The 22,245-nt window shown below is 38.6% G+C and overlaps 1 protein-coding gene across 1 annotated transcript in view; it reads right to left on the reverse strand.

Moving 5' to 3' along the window:
* The window catches only part of LOC107314843 (cytosolic phospholipase A2 epsilon-like), a 32,810-nt gene extending 12,970 nt beyond the window's left edge, over positions 1-19,840 (reverse strand). The window contains exons 1-10 of the mRNA XM_085550317.1: positions 19,691-19,840; positions 19,215-19,250; positions 14,252-14,324; positions 10,018-10,154; positions 9,190-9,321; positions 8,683-8,723; positions 2,309-2,351; positions 1,764-1,827; positions 723-865; positions 489-578 (exon numbers count right to left, since the gene is read on the reverse strand). Coding sequence (XP_085406443.1) covers positions 489-578; positions 723-865; positions 1,764-1,827; positions 2,309-2,351; positions 8,683-8,723; positions 9,190-9,321; positions 10,018-10,154; positions 14,252-14,324; positions 19,215-19,250; positions 19,691-19,717 — 786 coding nt within the window. The 5' untranslated portion in view covers positions 19,718-19,840. The remainder of the gene's footprint in view (positions 1-488; positions 579-722; positions 866-1,763; positions 1,828-2,308; positions 2,352-8,682; positions 8,724-9,189; positions 9,322-10,017; positions 10,155-14,251; positions 14,325-19,214; positions 19,251-19,690) is intronic.
* Between the last annotated feature and the right edge of the window lie 2,405 nt (positions 19,841-22,245).

Below are 22,245 nucleotides of genomic sequence, written 5' to 3' on the forward strand. Positions count from 1 at the left end.
CTTATTTAATAAGCGTGCCTGGGACAAAGAACTCACACATTACACTAACTCAGAGTGTGCATGCTTAGAGCAAGGAACCACCAAATAACCTCACTGAAAAAGATCATATAGTAAGCCACGCTCTTAACACCAATATTTAGGTAAGATCTGAATTAAGCTCGTATTCTGAATTGTCTTTTAAATTAATAGCAATTGCGGGATTATTCCAGTAACAAATTATGGAATACATGTGTGTATGGCCATCATTATTTTTTTCCTTGAATCTCCTTAATTCTAATTTTGCTATGTAGATTTGCAAAGATTTGGCAGTTACTACCATCTGTTTCATAAAAGTGAATATGACAATCTTTATTATTTTGGAAAACTTTCAGCAAATATCCATATAATTTTACAAAGTGATTTTGCTCACCTGGTGACCTTACTTCTAGCAGGACAAAATTAAAAGCAGTTCTAATATATTTACTTTAAAAACGTTCTCAAGTGCTCACCTCTTCTACTGTTATTTCCTTCTGCAAAGGGAGTGAATTCAGAGGAAAAGAGAGGACTCCATATTCCTGAGTCGCATTTTTGTCAGCCAGCTGAAATAATGTGAAAAGCAGCAGGGATGCACATGAAAGGTTTGTCATCTCTAGCACTTCTGCTCTTAAGATGACTAGTTGGCTTCATTTATTTTTCTGCTAACATCACTATAGTTAATTCTAACATACAGAAGAGGAATGTACCTCTTCTGGTAAAATGATGTCCAGTCTTGTCTGTTCATTTATGTTGCAGTGAAATACAATGATCTGAAGGCTGGGCTCAGAGCCCAGGGAAATCTTCTGGCTTCCTTCATGGGATCCTTTCACTGTGAACGTAAGCTCCTGATCTAAATATAAAAGCAAGGAACAAAAATAATTTTAACTATTCCAAGCAAACATACATAACTGATAACTGAAATCTGTTTTTACTCTGCATGCTTTTTGTCTGATTTTTCTTATACCTCAATGATAAAGTAAGCTTTGGGTGACCAAAATAAATAAAAAACTAATACAGAACCACCTGGTAGATCTGTATAAATCTTTTATGAATAGAAATCACACACTTATGAAATGCTATTATGTTACTATACTTCCCATGAATAAGTAAAACTGAAACTTGGACTTGGAGTGTTAGTTTAAAGGAATTTAGGATTATTCACATTGAATGAAAGATTCATTTGTTATCTGCCTGTTCTGGTTCATCTTGTGTACTGTACCACATCGTGTTTGCTAGGCAAGAGTTTCAAACTCAAAATAGTGCAAAAGGTTTGATACCTTGTCCATTACTCTTCTACGATAATTGTGTCATCAAAACAGAAACAACTTGAGTATACAGAAACCTTGAACATACTCAGTCTCAAATCAAACGTACAAAATAAGCTTTTTCTATATTAAGACTTTTTAAAACCAAAAAAAAACACCCTACCCTTAACTTTAAAACTTTCTTACCAATTTTCATATCGAACAAGTAGTAGCTACAGAGGATACAATTTTTTTTGCCAATTTTTAAATGCTGGTATATATGGAGCTATTTTTACATCAATTTAAAATTTGCCACATAATCAAATACTTGATTCACTTGAATTTTGACACATACATTTTTGCCACAATGCAGAGCATGGCAAAACTAAGTATTATATGACACAGCTAAAGTAACATGCACAACAGATCATTAATTTTTCAACATCTGTTATAATGACTGAATCACAACACAAAAACAATAGGTTAATGAAGCAATAACCTCACTTGTGGATTGCTGCTTCAGCTTCCCTGTATCCACTCTGACCTCCAAACAGGAAACCTCATGAGCCTGTAACAAGAGAGGATAAATGATGATTAAGAGAAACGTAAATGTCATTACAAGTGATTCATACTGTTCTTAACCAACCCCACTAGCTGATCAATGGCAACACAGCTATTATCTATTATTACTGTTATTTAAGAGATAATACTGACATGGTATTTTTCTGGGTTGGAAAGTAAAGAGAAACAAGTCATGAGTTGCTTTGAACTTGGAGAGCCAAGGAAGTGATGAAGATGAGACCTATTTAAAATAATAGGAATCTTGAGATATGGGACTCTTTTAGAGTGTTTTATCACTTTCTTCATTAACTCCTGCTGGTTTAGGGCATAATGTAGAAACAATTTGTAGGAAACTACTCATCAGTGCCTTTCTTCTCAGTAGGACAATGTTGCTGACAATACAGTTTTTGAGACACAACTCGGTTCTCCAAGTTAGAAGTATGTACACTTGCTAAACAGGCATAGAAAAGATTGTAAGAAATAGTTACCACTAGTACTCCATTAGTAATGATGCCACCAGGATAGTCCAGACTGAAAAATAAAATAGAAAGAACATTTCAGATAAATATTTTCCCCCATCGTTTTGACACTTCCAACTTTAATATTCATTCTCAATTCAGAAATGTTTTAAATCTGTTAACAAGAAAAATTCTAGCAGAGTGACTGGTAATTCCATCCTTCTCCCATAAAATATGAAGTGTTCTTTTTACTTACGTCATTTTTCACACTTCCTTTAATGAAGTGTTTAACACAGAATATAGTGAGTTTGAGTAGAGCCGGAGCCACTACAGCCATTCTGATCATTTTGAGCATTACACAGTTTGGCCCAAGTTATTATACCCCCCAAAAGAACACTTGCCCGGGTTTCCACAGAAGTATAAAGATGAAGACATTTTATTCACATCCATTAAGACAATTGCAAATTGGACATGAAATTTTAACATGTGCCATACGTAGATGTGTTTCCACTCAACCATCTAAGGGCAGAAATTTTTTCATATACTGCAGAAACTAATTTTTATATTCTTAAATACTTTTTCCACAAAAACAAAACAAACAACAAAAAAAAAATCACACCACCAAAAAAATATCCAGGTAGCTCCTCATAAAAACGTGTGTCTAAAATCATAAGGCTTTTGTACTAACTCCTCAATCCAGTGCAGAAAGTATGAGTAATCTATTCAGACTTACCAAGCTATTGGATATATATATATTATATATTTTATGTATACATATATAACACTGTAGTCTCACAGTTATACAGTTGAGATATGCACAGCATCTCAGCAGAAACCATCTATCAAGCCTCCTTTAAAATCAGATCAACTACATAATTACCAGTATTATGAGAATACTTAACATAGGCTATTAGAATTTAGTACAAACACATGAAAACAGTTTCACAGAATTTCTTGTGACATTCTCCCAAAATCTCAAATCTAATAACTTAAAGTTTCATATCCAAACCAACGTTTTCCTTGAAGAGAAAAACAAAAACAACCACAACTGCTACTATATTTGGCTAAATGCAGCAAACTCAGGAAAACAGTTACTTAAGTTACTTCAGAATTTTGTAGGATCATCTCATATTGAACGCTTACATTAAATGAGTTCACAGAATATCAGGCACGGAACATACTTATGTGTTTCTATCTGTAAGGAAAATGGGATTCCTTTCAGACTTGTCCACTTATTTGAAGTCAAACCTTATATGTCTTATAGCATCACTATACTCATATATTCCATGAAGAAGTGCAAGAAAAGCAGAGAAACAGCTGGACAGATACTTAAAGATTTCAGCCTGCATATCCTGTTAAGATGAATATAGAAAGAGAAAGAAAAATACCTCCTGATGGAGGTAAGTATCCAGTAGAGCATATTTGAGTTCTTGGTATCAACAAAGGACGAAGTTAAACCGAGGTCCAAAGCATGACTTTCAAACCAGGTGGAAGAATCTGAACTGTTACACCAAATGACTCGGAAGACTCCTGAGAACTAGGACAGCACAGGTGCTGAGCACTGCCAGAAAAGACATCCCTTCAGAGGTAGAAACTGTGTGATCATTACAGCAAGGAAGCCCAGCTGCTGCCATTTATTGCTTACTCTCCACATTGCGCTTCCAACTTCCAAATACTGAGTTTCAAGCCTTCTGCTATTCACCTGCTATTTTAACCTGATGACCTATACACTTGTTTTTAAAAGAGCAAAGGCATTTAGCTTTCGTTGAAGCTTTGGAGATCAGCAAAGGCATCAAACACAGAAGAGACGAATACAAGAGTTCTTAGCATTTGTTCTGACAGAGACCTTTGAATATTTTACCTATATTTGTGGTACTGAATAACAGCCATTTCTTGACTAATTTGTCAGTAGACTCACACTTACTAGCTGTCAGTTTCCCTAACAAATGGTCTGCTATCACATGACTCTCATGACATATAGTAACACTTTGGTTCTGTCCTCCAATACAGTTTGTGACCCATGGCCTTTACAGTGTAGGTCTTGGCTTTACTAAGACAGCTGGGAGCACAGCATGGCAAGCAAGGAACAGAAACCCTGGACATCTTTCCCTGTTAAATATCTATCGAACAAGGTTCTCAAGACTGTGGTGGGCTTTGTGATCCAGTGGTTCATTTCTCATCCTCTGCCTCTGCAACACCACACCTGCTCCAGATCAAACTCTCTTTTCCTCCTTCCATCATACCTGGCTTATAATGAAACAGTCAGTATTGGTTGGAAGTTAATGCCACTTGGATTCTTATGTAACAATTCCAATTAAAGTAGACAACCATGTTGTTTCACCTCAGAGACAACTTTTAGCTACCTAGGTACAAAACTGTAATTCTTTTGTGTCAGATCCAGCTTCCCCCTTTCTTTTTTAGTGGCATCTGCATAGGGTAGGCTACATTTCTGATGACCTGAGAGAAGGATGGAAGATGGGAGCTATTTCAATTTGTATTAGCCTCAAAGATTGCTGGGTGATTGTCTTCCTTGACTTAAAACTTTTGTCTTACGTGCTCCTTGTGGACTTGAAGCTTTCTGTCACAAATACATATAAGAACAGTACGCTACTCAGCCCTCAAGCTGCTTCCCAGAAACACAGGGAAACTTACTCAAAGCAACACAGCAGAACTACAGAAAGAAATAAAGGTTTTTATTTTCTAAAAATCATATGTTTGCCATAATTTAATAATTAACATTCAAGTTTTATACAACTTTTTGTACATCTATTTACATTCATTTGCATTAAGTGGGCTTAGTTTTAAGCACTATCTTTCACATTTAGGAAAAAAACAAAAGATATGTGGAAGGGGCTGAGGGGAAAGGCTGTGTAAGAGTAGTCCTTCATTCTTCTAAGAATTGTTAGAGATGCACCTCCTCAACTCAGGATATCTGAAAGATAGAAAGAGACCAAAAAGAAGATCATCAGACCCAGAAATACCCCGGGACCCTCAGACCTCTCCTTGGAAACTCAAAGTACCTTTTAGTTCATCAGAAGTCTATTTGTGGCCACTTAATAACAGGCCCAATCTTCAGTAAAAGTCAGAAGGGAGAGGGATGTTGAGGGATCGAAGCCACCGAGTCCAGCGAGACCCAGTATCCCCAGCAATCCGTAAGGGCTCATGCTGTTGCTGGACCCTACCAGTGGAAACATGAGGGAGAAAGCCTGTGTTACTATTGGCAGTCACCACAAAGTAACACAAAAAATACTAAGACATGCAATTCCACAGTCTGTGTACAACAGTCTTACCTTTTCTGTCACTGCTGCTGCTCAAGGGCAGCAGCTCTCACGCCAGCTGGGCTCGAGCTACGGGCCCATAGAACATTGGATGGGTGTTTGCAATCCCTTTTCTTGGTTGCTGGTGAAAAGGCACTTGGAGGAAGGAGCATGCCTTCCTCTCTGTGTCGTTAGGATCAAACGTCTAGCTCTCAGTGCATGCCACGAGTAGTGGCAGCACAGAGAAGTATGTTTGAAAGTACTCCAGGCAATGGAACAAGAGTGAGGCAAAACTAGAGAGTGCATTCATCATGCAGTTGTAGAAACCAAGCTATCAAAGTAAAAAGTTTTAAATGAAGCAGGAACAAATACAAAAAACAGTGTCACACAGTACACTTGTGTATCATGAGGGAACTTTTGCAATAGACTTCTTTAAAAGTAACCCAAAAACAACTTTTGCAGTAAGGCAAACAAAAATAGGAGTGACAAAGACACTATCATAAGTGTAATCCAGGAGACTTACTTGACCTGGGATTACATTTCCTGTATGATATAATTCATGTGAAGTGTTGGAAAGAAAGAACAGGCTAATATAGTAATTTTTGAAATTGGTAATCTGTAAAGTCTATGATAAAGACAGGGAAGGAATGACAAACTACTTCAGATAAAGAGATAACGTCTGACAGTATAATGATCATTTCCAAGATAAACTGCCAAATTTTAATAAAAGGAAAAGTAAATGGAAACAAAGATTCTTTTAAAAGCATGCTCTTATCATAATATGATATTTTTAGAAACTACCATACATAGCAAACTGTAATTCTGAAAATTATCTCTAATTCTGTCAACACCACTCTAAACCGGTAATGCTTTTGGAACAGGTTAACTATTCAAGATGACTGTTAGAATCACAAGAAGAGCTTACACAGTCTTCTAGTTGTTTCTCTGGCCACTAAATACCTGCTTATCTCATTTTGAAGAGATCTATTCCTCAGTAATTTCAGGCAGAACTTCACTGTGCCTACTCCATGAGCTTAGCTCAGCAGCCATTAGTTTCCCTCAAGTTTCAACAGACAAACCCTGATTCAGGGAGCCTGGCTTCAGCAAAGGAGTCTCATTTGTTCTCTCTGACAGCACTACACAATTTCTGAATCTAAGCAGGGAACCAGCATCACTAACATCCTTCTGTCTCTCCACAGGGTAATGTCCCTATTTTTTCCTGGATGCTGTTCCTTTTCCTGTTTGAAATTCTCCATGTGGGTGTCTCTCTCAATAAGAAGTTTCAAAGTGCGTATTATGTTCCCCAGGGCTCATTTTGCCCCTTGCTGAACAACCAAGGATTCTTGTTTGGCTGCCTTGCCAAAACCTGCTGAGCTTGTTCACCACAGGAGAGGCCACTTTGGTCCATAGTTTACTGGTGACCCATCTCAGCTACTTCAGTGTTTCAGATCTCTCTAGTTTACCACAGGTAATGTAATCAACAGTCTCTAATTTTAGTCCACCTACCCTTTCATTCATGATTCCTGATAGAACACTTTTCTATGTTGACAGAAAAACAACCACCAAACAAAAAGCCACCTCAGTATCCTTAGCAAGGAGGTTCTCTGGGAAAGTATTTTTAATCATTTCAGTGTGCTCACACATTTATTCCAGACTTGATAGGCAGAACACCATCAACTTCCATTCACAGGCAAGAAACACAAATGAGGGAAAGCAGGGCACCTTAAGAAAAGAAGCATATTTCCCTAAGTGATTTTCATCTTTCCAGGCCTGCTGGATCCACTCAATGACATTCCCTATCCCAAGTGCAGCAATTTCTCCCCTTTTCTCTGGAGTTCTTCAGGTCACAATTACTGCATTAGACACTGAGCTACCACACTATGAATAAAACAGTGGATCAGAAGTGTTCTTGTAGCAACTGACTCATGATTGTGAGTCTTTTAGAAACCTCTTCCTTGGGAGTGAAAAGGATCCTTTTTACTTGTACAGTCCCAACCACTTCCCTCCAGTCAGTAGAATTCTCAGAATCTTTAGAAGATGGTTTCTCTCTGTCTTTACCTACCAAACATGTCTGTAGGAAAATGTAACTAGCTGCAAGGTTCAAATAGTGGTTTCCACACATAGCCAGCTCTCACATGTTCCATTCTCTGCACCCATACATGAGCCCACCTCAGGCCAAACAACCTGCCCAGACCCCCCTCATCAAAACAGAATTATCGAGTATAATTCTACATGCCAGCTCTATAAACCATCCTATAACCGGGAAGAACCTAGTCAAATCATATGGAATATCTAGTGGAGCTCCTTCCCTAGTGCTGTTACTGATTTTGTGACACCCTGAGCTGCGATAGGCACTATTTGTCTTGTGGGTGCAGGGCCTTCTGCCAGATTTCATACATCATAAACAACAAACAATCCAGACTGGTAAGTTTACATGACTTGTAATAAGAGATTCTGGAATTATTTTTATCTCTGAAGGTTCTTTTGCTTGTGCACATAACTCTGAGCTACTGCTCTTTCTCCACTAGTTCCTAATTTCCCCTTCTAGCATGAATATTGCACTATCCAAATTCTTGACCAACATATTAGCATGATCATCCTCCAAAAACACCCTGAATGCCTCATGAAGGTCCCAGCAATACCAGCTCACCTCTAAGTTTATTCTAACAATGCTTTCGGTCCAACAACACATATTGCATATAACGAATGACAGAAATCTTTTCAAATAACTTCCCCAGAGTGATAAAGCATACCACAGAGATAGATATTGTCCTTCATCAGAGTGCCAGAAAAGGGTAAATATGAGATACCAAGGCTTAGCATTCCTTTTTCTGATAGTCAGAGTTTCTTTAATATTTTAACTTGTACTTCCTTATATACTAATCCAATGAGGAAAAAAGAACCAGAGGACATAGATGCCCAGGAAGCATTAGTCATCCTGGACAAAAATGAGTTTCAGGTATTTAAATTATAAATTCTGAAATTTAAATTCTGAAATTCCAGTTTACTAGACTTGAATGAATAAATATATCTACATACTGCTTTGGAGACTGAGGATTTGAGAAGCGTTGTCACAGTTAAATAAGCTTTCCACGCTACTTTCATACTGAATGTGACAGTTTGTACAGAATGTAAGAGTCTACTCACGTGTTCTGTAGTGTGAACTCCACCTCCAGCTCCTCACGTGCCTGAAATGAGGAAAAAGGAGAAAGAAGAATATATTACTGATTTTTCTTAATGTACACATCATTTGTAAAATAAACATTTATACTCCCACTTGGAACAATACCCTGTACATAAGAGTAATTTACAAAAGAAACTATGGTGTCAGATGAAGATATTCAAGTATAAGATATTGAAAAAGCATTTGCTAAAACTAATATTTTGACATCTAAATCTCACATGAGCATGCAGATGTAGGATCTGCCCACTCTCATGAAACAGCCATTTTTCACATTTCAATTCTGAATGCAAAGAATTAGCTGTGTTATTATTACAGAAGTTCAAACTGGCATGGAGCACTGCTATAGGGATTTAAGTATTTCTGGTAATAGCAAAGAAATACAGTTCAATGAAACTATAAGAAAATGCTGTATAAGGATATATTTTTGTGGAAGAAGATTAGTTTTCATGCTCACTGATTCCATTTCTCACCTGTGGATTCAGTTGAAACTTCACTCGAATGGCACGTCCTACACTGAGTTTGTCTATGTCAAAGAGAACCGTGCAGAGTTCATCATCCCTGGTGACTGTGTCTTCATCACAAACCTTCAGCTCCAGCACGTTCTGCAAAGAGAGGTTAAGAATACTGTGGTTTTCCTTCAATATTTTCTTTCAAAGAACTCCATAAGGCAGGGAAACCTCAAGACTATGCTTTCTTTTTCCCTCTAGTGTTTGAAGGAAAGAAGGAAAAAGGACTGCAAGAAACATAAAAGGGAAGGGGATTTGGGAGCATGGGTCTGAATGATAAATACAGATACAAAGAATCAGATTCATCTGTCACAGGGCCTAGGTGACATATTTCTCCTCACATTTGACCTGAGTCTTGATTTGATAGAACGTATCCTTGGGGAAATGAAATGAGGAAAACGGGTCATGAATTTGTTTTAAATAACTGCATTAAATGCTACCGCATTTGTTGTGTGACCTTTGTCTCTAAGTGTATGGAACAGGCACTGCTGTAGGCTATTAAAGGATTTTTTTTCCACCATACCTAGAACTAACTGTATGTTTATTTTTGTGTGATCTTTATCTTGGGTTTCACCTGTATGTGTTAGGACAAGGGATAGGATACTACGGACGTTTTCTGAAGGGAAATTAATTGCTTCTTATTGTTTCAGGATAGTAGAGTTCTAAGTACCAAACAGATGGAATAGATAGTACCAAGGAGGATGCAAGCAACAGTTGTAGTTGCTGCAACGTTGCAAGATCTATTAACTATGTGCAGGTAGGTGAATAGTGAAAAGCATTTATTTTCATTACTTTCACTCGTCGGTCAATCTTGTAGCAGAAAGCTTCATTCCAGACTGGATTTTTGCTGTTCCTGATGGTTCTGGTCCGAACCTTCTCAGATGAGGCAGTAGGCAACCAGAGCGTCACATAGCAATCTGAAAGGGTGACTGCATAACAAAAAGATGAACAGAGTGATGATGTGTCTAAAGAAAGAAACTCTGCAATATGTGTTATCACCAGTAAGACTGAGATAACACCATAGGGGATTTTTCCTGAAGCATGAAGTTTAAGGAATAAATAATACAACAAAGTACTCACTGGAAAACAGAAATATCCTTGTACGTTTGTCATGCTGATTCCCACTTTTTGATCTCAGTAAAATGATTTTTCTTTTAAAACATTACTCTTAATTTGCAGTAGCACTGTACTGCACTTGCTGTAGATGCGCACCTATCCATGCTGCAGGAAACTCTGTACTCATGACTGCTCAGTGACTGTGGCAGGAAGTAGTTTAACACAACCAAAGCACAAGAAAAGCTACCAGTATATGCCCTGTTCAAGGGGCACTCACAAGAAAGCAAAGAGACTTGTCTTCTAGCATGCTCTCCTCATTTTGGGGGGACTTAAAGGTAGTTGAAAGCCTTTAGCCAAGTGCTTGTTAGAATGAATATAGTTTTGTTTTGTTTTGTCAAAAGGTATCACTCCTCCATTAATCTTTAGCACAAATCAAAATGCAGCATTTTCTTTTTGATTAACATATTTACAGTTTTTAGAAGTGGCATCTTCCTCATACAGTTTTGGTCTTTCAGCACCAACATTATGTTACAGTTTATCCTACTCCCTCCCACTGCCCTATCTCCAGATTGACAAATCCTGTCATCATTCTTATCTGGGAACAAAAGTGTCACCAGAGATGTCAGTTCCTTCCATATTCTAACCCCTCACACTCAGATAGAAAGTTGCCGGGGAATAACTTACAAAAGATTGGTACAGCACATAATGACCCTGGTCATATACCTAGAATGCAATACATATTCTTCCAATTTCATGTTAGCAATGCTTAAGAAGTCATCTGGTTCTCAAAAGAACCTTATGAGTCAAGAGGTCAAATAATTCAACCTATAGTCAGTCCCTGCATCACACCCAAAAGGTGTAGCAGCATTATTGTGTCACATTAAATACAATATTCCTCCTGTTATTTCCTCTTAATCTTCCAGTAACAGTTAAAGAATTGGGTTTTGCTACCACAATGCCTTTGCCAAAGCTGTGCCCTCATCACACAGTTAACAACACTACTGCAATCTGAGGGAGCTTGATAACAGCCGTGGGAAGCACAGCACATCCAGGTGGTGCCTACAACAGCCCTGATCAGAAGGACATGAGCAATCAGATCTTCAGCAAAGGCACAAGTGTAGGCATATGGAAATTCAAATGGTTAATGGTGATTAATAGTGGAGTTTCCATTTTCAAAGAGATTGACACACACCAGTGAGTTACTTCACAGTGGCAATGTAAGGATTAAGCAATTAAGTACATTGAGAAAACTTGAATAACTTGCCCAGGATTCCATCACACAGCCAGAACTAGGTCCAAAACACAGTCTGAATTATCAGGCCTATACCTAAATCTATTAAAATTATCTTACTCTGGAGCTATAGTAGGGAGAAAAATTTATAGCATGTTTCTTTTTTCTCCTAGTGAAGTAAATAGCAATGGGAGATTCAAAGACCAAGGAAAAAGATTAATTTAAGTAAATTAAGCACAAACACTTCAAGAATGAGCAAATATGAAAGAAAAAAAAAATACACTGGAATGGGGAACATCAAGGTTTAATCAGAGCAAAAACAAAAGCCAAAGCACAGCAAAAACACATTAATTTAGGATTGTAACAAGAAGCATATCTTTTGCATTATAAAATTAGATAGAAAATGGCTTTCTTCCTGTAGCTGAAAATACTGAGGTTTTGAGGAAAACTGTAATACCTGGATTCTCAAATACCTTTTCAGTGCCTCAGAACATGTCCTTCGGGCTACAGACAAAAATACCCTGAATTATTGTTTTCCCAAAATAGTGTTTCCTCAGAAAACAAATTTTCCACAAGAGAAGACCCTCTTGCTTGAGAATTCACTGCCAAATATGCTTTAAACAAACCTGTGGGAAGCCAAAATCAAGCTCAGAATTTGGGGTATTTTAATGGAAGAAATATACAATATGCATCCATTTTTGGGACCAGAACAAAGAAATAAGTCAATATGTTGTGACAAACAAACCAGTTGGCTTCGTGAAGAAAGACCATACTATTCACTGTGGCAAACAGTGATTGTGAGTAACTTTTTTCCTTTGAACAACCACAATGAATTGAAGCATAAGCAGGTGACCTGCTGGAGTACACAAATGTATACACAATTGAGCATGCAGGTTTTGCAGGTGCAATTGCAGTGACTACCCATTCAAATCCTGTATTTAATTGTTGCAAATCACCACGTAAGCATTTGAATAGCTGTTTTTTGTTAAGTAAAAAGACAGTGCATACAAAGCTTACAACTATCACGTGGGTGTCTATGAAAATCAAAATACATTTTTAACCTCCAAGAAACAAAGCTGTTTCTTTCACAGCTTATAAGGCTTTATAACTTTGCAAATACTATTTGTGTCAAGGCAGATATTATGGAAATAAAAGTTTGATGATCTGTAATTTCTAATGTAAAAAGCATCGAGACATAAGCAGTAAATAGAATATTTTCTTGGAGATTTTTTAAGATAGAAAACTGAAGAGGCCCAATAAATAAGTACGCTAGTATTGCATTGCAGAAAATGTAGGATTAAGTAATACAGAATACCATGAGTGAGTGAAACAAAGATTTGTTCCCTGATAGTAAACATTCATTCAAAAATAATCTTGTTGCACAATTTCCACATGTTCCGACAACATTCTTCCTATAAGCAACCAGTTTCAATTTCTGACAAGCTTTCTCTACTCTCTACCCATCACACTAGATAAAATCCCAAAATATATACTATATGAACAAAAACACATGGCTGGTTTCCTTAGAAACTGCTAAACTGCATGAAATCCTGAGTGTACAATTAATTTTTTACATTCATTCAGCATGATTCCCTCAAACATTATGTTGACTTTCCCTCTTTAACTTATATCTTTCCTCTTTGCTCTTGTAGTCTTTAGATTTGTGATTTTCTTAACTCTTTTTATTTTCTGCCTTTACAACCTTTTTTACATAGGTATGTGAAAGAGAATTTGAAATGTCCCATGAAGGTGGCTCTCAGAAGCATTACTGCATTTAGAGAGGCACCTGTGCAAGCCTGAGTGCAGACAAGAAAATGACAGACACCTTTGGAAATAAAGCTGTGAGGAAGCTCCTCAGCAAACTTGCATGTTTTAAAAATTTACAGTTCAATGAGTCCCTACACTATGTAAGTGCAAGGTCTGGACAGTGAGCACTTTTTTCCCCCACGTAGGATTTATGTTTTATATTTGCTGTTATGCTCTGGTCCAGCAGACTAATGCCTTCCAGAGTCCACAGAGGCAGAGAAGATTGATAGCACTTACAGTGGGATATTATCAGTCTCCATAGACTTCTCTACTGCCAAGATTTTTTCTGTCTCGTGGCATTACACCATTACAATTCACAATCTTCACTATTCCACTATCATTTCACACTTGTTCTGTGATCTTGCTACAATATTTTTCTCTAGAAGTCTCTACTCTAGATATCTTCTGTCTTCCCTTCATAAACACGTAAACTCCTTATGCCTCTTATTTTCACAGAATCACCAAGGTTGGAAGAGACCTCCGAGATCATCCAGTCCAATCATCCACCTATCACCAGTATTTCCCTAAATCATGTCACTCAGTACAATATCTACTGTTTCTTGAACACATAGGCTTTCCTACTACTGCTGATTTTACTCCCACATCACCGATTCTATCCTTTCTTCTGACCAGGAATTCTACTGGGAGCCCTCCTTCAGAAGTACAAGTGTTGCCATCATTTAAAGAGTAGCCCTCTAAAATAAGTCTCATACAACGAGGCACAAAGACTGAAATCGAATGCACAACCTTGTCCAAGTTGTCCTCTTTTCTGCACCTCCACTAAGGTGCAGAAAGTAGTACTTCAGAATCACAGTAAAATAGTACTTACAAACTTATAGTAATTCATTTCAGTATTCCCGCCCAACTTGGGGACAATAATGTTGACCAAATAAGAAACCGTAAAAAATATTTGAGAACTGCAGAAGTACTTACGCAAGTCTGCCTTCCGGACGTTCCTCAGTCTTAGTATTTTTACAGTAAGCAAGTTGAAAGGAGATACCGGCCTCTGCAGAGCAATTAAGAAAAATAAAGAACAGCAAGATGAATATCAGTCTCTAGTCAGACCTCTGCATGCTCTAACTTTGAACTATCAAGCATGTGGATAAAACAGATTTTAAGGCTGAGCTGTTACCAAACCAGTTAAACTATCTGGAAAAATTAGATGTATTTTTGGCTCATAACCCTTTCCAGATCTGATCAAGAAGGTGCAGCTTTCAAAACTACACAAGTTGAGAACTGCTGCTGAGTTTAATCTGATAAGGAACAGTCCCTTCTAACAGTGCTTCTCTACTATTAAAATGAACCTCCTTACACTGTGCACATTGGTGTCATCAGGTCTGGAATGTAATGGGACTCCTTCAGGACTCCAATAGCTGCCACAGTAGCTGTGCAAGCAGACCAAAAATGCTGCTGACAGTCAGGAGCTATTTCTCATGAAGACACTCATCCACAGCCCTGGTTTTCAGCAGAAAACTTAACTACTCTTTCCAGTAATGATCCTGGGAATCAACTAAAAACTCTACTGGATATCAGATACCTAGGGCTCAAAAATATTTATTAACAAACCTCATAACTTCTGTGTACTGAACTAACATGTCGTCATATTCCTTAGGCTATTACTTAACTTCCTCCCCATTTCACCTTGGAGATAACTCCTTAACATGTTTCTGTACTTCTCCATTCCCACATTAACATCTCCTCTGTTTCATAGGTACCATTCCTCTTTCTAAAGCCAATGTATGAATATATAATTTCTCTTAACATTTTCTTAGAGCTGATATTGAGCTTCAAGTCTACTGGTTCTAAAAACAGGGGGTTTGTGCCCCAAAATGTCTAATTTTTCCATCTATGCCAGTTGCTAAGAAAATACATTAATTCTACCCATAAACCCTCTCATGCCTGCATTCACAGATATAATACACCCCAATAAAGTGAACACGCAGTCTTCTAACACAAGCACATGGGTTTTATCACTTTGCATCTGAAGTCCTTATATTAATATGAGAGGCAGAAGTAAAAATGATTTGCTGACCTTAAATAATCAAATGTATCTTATCACTATTTCCTTCACACATATTATATGCTTAGTTGGACCACATCTTTCCAGTTGCATCAGAAATCTTATCCTGAAGAGTATCACAGCACTTGGACAAAATTAAACAAACAGAACAATAACTTGGCATTGGATCCTTTTACAATGCAATGAAACAGATCTACATCCTCACCAACAAAGCCCTCAGCCTCTCCAGGATGGAGAAAAGCCTCTGAGAAACCTGGCTAACCCCTTCCCTCTTCTTCCAGGGTCAGCAAGAGGCCCATGAGGCAATCAAAAACATCAAAAAGACATCATACCCAGACTTTAGAGTTGAGCTGCCAGAACTGTTTTCCTATATGCATTAAACAAGAGAGAGACTGACTTTTTTTTCCAGGACATGAAAGAGGTCTACGGGAAAGAGGGGGGAGGATTTTTTATAAGGGTATGTACTGAGAGGATGAAGTTAAATGGTTTTAACTGAAAGAGGGTAGATTAAGACTAGGTACTATTGCAGCAGATATAGAGCCCACCTTTCCCCAGGAAAGCTAGATCTTGCATCTCTTGAATGCTGAAGATTGCACAGGAGCAGAACTCCCCATTGCAGGGAAGTGCTATAGCCACCAGTCTGGATGCCATTTTTAGGGAATAAACTTTGCCTTATTTTTTAAATAGTAGGGTCTAGACCTCTGCTTTGCTTATCAAGTGGGCAGTGGTTTCTTCCTTCAGCCCTAAGTAGCATACAGAGATAGGATATAGGACGTGTGTCCCTGAGCTCAGCTCTCCCCATTAGCTGGGTGTGCCTACTTACGCAGTTCCCTTACCTGCTGTTACAATTCCCATATCAGTATAACTCACCAAGTATATGGAAGCTAACTCTTCAAATATATTGAATCAGTCCCCAGTGCTTAACACAGGGTTGTAAAGACTTACAATTCCAACCTTCTGTCTCCTAAATGTAGGTGTCAGAATGCTTTGTCAGATCCAGATCACAGCAACTTACAGTCACTTGGAAAAGAACTCCTGAGAGGCATATCTTAAACTGGATCCTCTGCTGTTAATGTTGTTAATGCTGGCAATGACTTCCACATGTTTCTCTTTAATCTGATGATGACCATATCACAGGCTGGGTGAATTCCAAGGCTAGAAGCCTCTCAGGTCAGCTATTACACATGCTACAACTTTCGGCTTCTGTGTTTATTTGGTCTGAGAGCTGGTTGTTACCTCATAAACCGGAAACACAAGCCAGGCATTTTAATAATCACTTTTGAAACTACTTAAATATATGAGATTACAAACACAGGAATTGGTCACCTTGTCCTACGTCAGATAAAAGTCCTGTGGCACGCTTGTGCAATCCTGACATATCTATTCCCAGGGAAGCCAGTGGCACCGTTCACATGTGTGTGCTCATCCATATGAATAAGAGTTGCCTAACTGGACCCTAAAACTTTTCTATTTCAGTAAAATTCCTTCTGTACTTCTAAAGGAATTGTTCTTCAGGGAACTAGAGTGAAACACATATTATATTATTGAGTTAAATGAAAAGGCAACTATTAAAGCTAAACAGCGTGACAGATGTATTTGGAGCAGAGCCTTCTTTCCTTTGCTTTCTCTTAAAAAGAAATAGAAGATCTATCCCTACTTTAAAACTTATGAAGACCAAGAAAATGCTCAGCCCTGTCAGAAAGCCCAGCAAGACACCAAGCCCCACATCACTGCCATGGCTCTGTCCTCTGCCAGGTATGTGGCACTTGCTAACTTCAAAGAGTCCTGGAGCCCCAGGGGTGGGCAGGATTTCATTACATTACCATGTCTGCTACCTCAGGCAAGGTCAGTTGCATAATAAACACTTTTCTTGTACTGTGCATTTCATATTTTTTTCACCCATTTAAATATGTCCTATAGCTAGGTACTGTTAAAAATTGGCAGAGCTCACTGGGATTAACACAGAATAAAAACAAATGGAGCACCAGTGGACCAAGGCTTCATTCCTTCCAAGAGCTATGTAAAATGTGCATGGCTCAGACTGCCATTGTCATGCCTTTTTCCACTTTTTCCTTGCTTGCAATTCAACGGCTGGAATTTCTTGTTAGAATGAATCCAAAACTTGGAAGAGAAACTGAGTCTAAAATTTTCACAGTTCTTTCTATAAAGACCATATTAGTCTATGTTATTTTGCTATGATACAGTAATTTAAGTAATCAGAGGAGTTGGGATTTTTTTTTTATTTTTTTTTTTTTCCCTCTCAGTTTAAGGGCACTACCTCCATTTTTCTACCAATTACCTTACATTATCCTTTTAAGTGGCCATTTAAGTTTTGATCACAAACAAACAAAAATTCCATGAATTGACCCGAGGTTCACTGGTAATTAAAGCTAGTTTCCTTATTGAGCTATAGAGTGGCATAAAACAACTCGGATGTTTGACATCCTCATATTTATCATCACAACTACTAATTATCATGGTAAAAAGAAAAAAAAATTTTTTTTTTTTTAAAAAAGGTCCTTAATGATGATGTTGCTTTTTCTTGTTTTCCTTCCCTAAAAGGGCAAGAGAAAAGGGCTCTATGTCCTACTCCATATTGTTTTTACTATATTCAATTCAGTTGTGCCACCCTAAACACTTTAAAAACAGAAGACATGACCTAAGGCCAGTGAACTGTACAGCTCTCAGCCCTAGAGACCCATTTGTAAAATGAAAGGCAAAGAAAAAAAACACAAGTTTGATCCTGTAAAACAAATGCTGAGTTTACAGGATTAAAAACAATAATTTCCGTGATGTTAGCATATTTCCTTCAGACTGGGTGATTATACAGAGAAGCCTAAATATCATTTTAATAGCCACTTTCTGAAGAAACTCTGCAGTCAAACTCTTGTTTGACTACGCTATTTCACCTTGGAGGAACGTGGATAGCAGCAAGCGGATCTCAGTTAAAATCAGACATCAGATACCATCACTAGCAGCAAATGTTCATGAGACAAAGACCAAAATTACCACCAACTATAAGAGCCTCACCACGCTCCCCCAACCAGGATCACATGCGATCAAAGCTTAAACCAACCAGGCTAATAAACCACCACATCCCCAGTGCAGGGCAAGAGCATTGAGCCAATGGCAATCTGAAGACAACCCCATTCTGCTGTCACTGCCCCCCATTCATCAGCTCAGAATAGCTTATCTGACATTTTACTTTATGCTAATACTTATTATCAACCTGAATGTCTGCTAATAGCTCAGGAAGTTTTCATTTGCCAGAGAAAGCATCCTTAGGACATTCTCAAGAAACCTTAGGGTTTTGGTTGCTTGTTTGTTTGTTTTTATTTACTTTTGCATTCAGAGTTTTGACACTACTTCTACTGTGAGGATAATGAAAACAGAGAGACCAGATAAGACACATTTATTCCAGTTTTACATGTTCTGAGGCTGAATTTTCAAACGCTGCTACACAGCGAAAGTCATATGAGAGGTCACTGTAACACACAGAATAGAATGACTGCAAGTAATACTGAAGCACTAAGAAACACTGAAACACCCACTTACACAGTCTTCATATGAAGGAACAATGCAAGAAGCAAATTTCATCCAAAGAAATCAAAACTTATAAAAGGAGAGGAATTCAAGAACAAGCACAGGTGAAGAACAAATCTGCCCAGATATAGCACAACACCAACAGCACCAAAAGCATCAGAAAAGCAAAGCAATACGTCACCTACAGAGCTGAAACTGCAGCTGAGCCTTTCAGCATTCTGTAACTAAGCCAGCACAGTTTTCCCCTGAGCCACTAAATTCCCAACATTTTTCTGGTACTCTACAATCAGCACTGGACAGCATTTAATGAAGGGGCAGCTAATTACTACCTACCGTTCTCTCCACTGGCGCTGAGGTGCCCGTAAAAGTCTAGGAAGAACAATACAAGGCAAAGTTAAGAAAACTAAACTACATGTTTAACTTTTATTTCAGGCTGACAATTTAAAACATCTCCCATTCAAAATCATGTTCAGCGCCATGAGTATTAATGGTAGTCATTAGGTGATTTACCAGTCACCAAACCCATGCCAACAATTCCACAGACACTTCTTGCTTCCTTGACATGAAGCTTTTCCTTTCAACAAGCACAGTAAGTAATGCTGCTAACCCTAAAACATAACTGGAAAACAGACATGCTACAAGGTTCTGCACAATGCTAGACTAGGAAAACACTCCTTGCAACTGTAAGATCCAAGGAACAGCAAACCTGCTTCCTTTGGTTTGCCCATCCACCTAAAACAGCTGGTTCTCTGCTGTGGAAAACTAGAATTCCACACACTTTACACTTGCTATAGGCTTCTTTTGCTTACCTCATTTGAACTTAAATTTGATCCCATTGCAGCCTCAGTTGCATCTAAGTCCAATGATAAAATACACTGAGCTGTATGGCTGGTAGGAACTTCTCATGCATATTAGGGGTGGAGGATTAGGGATTTTATGACCAGGTTCTCCTGCCCCACCCCTTTGCTATTCCCAGTCATTAGGCTGTCCCCTCCCTGCTTCCTGCAGCCTATTGGAGCATGTCAGCTGAGTCAGCAAAATGAGAAGATTCCTTTTCAATTTACTTTGTCTTTCAGTATACAATGAAACTCCTGTCTGCCTAGGTGTTTCTAGAAAATACATCTGCTAATGAAGCTTAACATTTATACAACTGTTAACTTGACTGTCTGTTACTTACTAAATCACAGCTCTGAGCCCCATCACACAGCTACCAGAGTACTGGGAAGAAATCCCAGAAGCTGCTTTCCATACCCTGAACTGTATCCAGCCCCTGAAGCAGCAAACTGCTCAGCAAGGTAAACTGACTTGGTGCCGCAGCTAAATTTGCAGGATACATGCTCATCTAAAACTATTTGGACATCTCTGTGCCAGTCTCAGTGACCTCATCACATGCTCAGTATCCTTTGCCTGGATATTTAGTGTATCTGTAGGGAAAAAAAAAAAAGAAAAAAAAATTAATCATTGCTGAGAAAAGTTTGCAGTTTTGTGCAGTGAGAGGAAGGCAGGAGCTACAGGCAGTAGGAGGAACCCAGGGGAGGACAGGTGAGGCAGGAGGGGCTGTGCTTGGTGCGTGGGCCCTGGGAGCGCAGCCACTCATTCAGCAGAGAGTTTGATGCAAAGGATTCCTGTGTGCGCCTACTCACGGCAGCTCCAACTAGCACCACAGTGGAAACATCTGGGCCCTAAATCCCTCCTGCTGCCTCTTTTTATAGGGCAAGTGTGAATGGTATTAGACTAAAGAGGGTAGATTTAGGTTAGATGTTAGGAAGAAATTCTTTACTCAGAGTATGGTGAGGCACAGGTTGCCTAGAGAGGTTGTTGGTGTCTGGAGGTGTTCAAAGCCAGGATGTCTGGGGCCCTGGGCAGCCTGATCTGGTGGGTGGCAGTCCTGCCCATAGCAGGGAGTTGGAACTGGTCCCCTTTAAGGTCCCCTCCAACTATGCCATTCTATATTTCTATGGTTTAGTTGATGTGCAGTGACTCAGTGCTTATAAGGGCAGTGTATTGCAGGAGCTGTGAATTAGCATGTGTCTGCAGGCTGGCAGACTTTGGAGTATGTGACACGAGATTCTTGCTTTGCCACACTCCTTCCTGTCTCACTGCTTGATGACAGGGGAGAGTAGAACTAACACTTGCATCACAGACCCCAAATAGGGCACAGAACATGTGGTAAGGAAAGGTGCAGTATCTGAAACATATTTTTAAATCAGCCTCTTTCACAGTGATGGGGAATCCACTTCTTCCTTAATTTCTGCCTTTGTTACTTTATATCTGTGTCAAATGCTTATGATTAAATCCAGGCATAAATCCATTTATGCTCTTGCAAAACTAGACTTTCCAGCTTTAGGAGGAAGAAAGCTTTTCCAGAGAAATTCCAGTATTAAAAATCAAAGAAGGAATCTGCTGCAATAAATAAATAAATAAATAAACCACACATTATATATCAAATGAAAGGGGATCAGTCATTCAGCTCAGTTTCCCCAGCTCACCCCAGCAGATGCTATGCTGGAGAAAGTCCTTCAGCGGACTCTGCCCTCTCCTTGTGTGATCAGAACCCATTAGTTCATTTCTTAGCCACAAAACAGAGCAGCCCCTTGGTACCACCCCAGCTATTTCAAAGCCTGTGCAATACTGCCCCTTTACTGCCCCAATTACTTTGATAGAAACACAGAATCATCAAGATTGGAAAAGACCTCTGAGATCATCTAGTCAAACTGTCTACCTGCCAGTATTTACCCATTAAACCATGTCCCTTAGTACAACATCTACAATTGTAATTTGGAGTATAACATTCACTGCATCTTCATTGCTGAACAGCTTAATACACAGATTGCTTTCTCAAAATAGTATAATTATTCCCTCACCCAAAACATGTTCCTAAGTACCTCTTCCTCTCCTACTCACAACCATCACCAAGTTTGGTAGCTGATGTAGCCTTCCCTTAACCACAGCTTATCCCAGACACATGAGATTTTGGAAGAGAACTTTTTTATCAGTTTGTTGATGATAAAATGAAACACTACTTACAACACCTGTAACAGAACATTATTCTCATAACTGATGAAGCCTGTATGCTGATCACTGTTCTCATGGAAAGGTAATACTGCAGGGCCCATACAATCCTTGTCCAAATGAATTCTGATTTTGCAGCCTGTCCCACTGTTGTGTTACAGACTTAGAAATGTGTCCCAGGATTGTGATTTCAAAAAAGGTTTATACTTCAAAGCATAATTTATCACGTTGGGGCTTTTTTATATTTTTCATGAATTCTTTTCAAATTATGGAGACTTACAAAGACAGCCACAAAGTAAAACATGGTAGAAGTTACTCAAAGTCTAGTAAGCCATATATTAGAACTATATAG

Source organism: Coturnix japonica, chromosome 5, assembly GCF_054131305.1.
Source record: "Coturnix japonica strain WE chromosome 5, WE-NBRP24, whole genome shotgun sequence".
Classification (NCBI taxonomy): domain Eukaryota; kingdom Metazoa; phylum Chordata; class Aves; order Galliformes; family Phasianidae; genus Coturnix; species Coturnix japonica.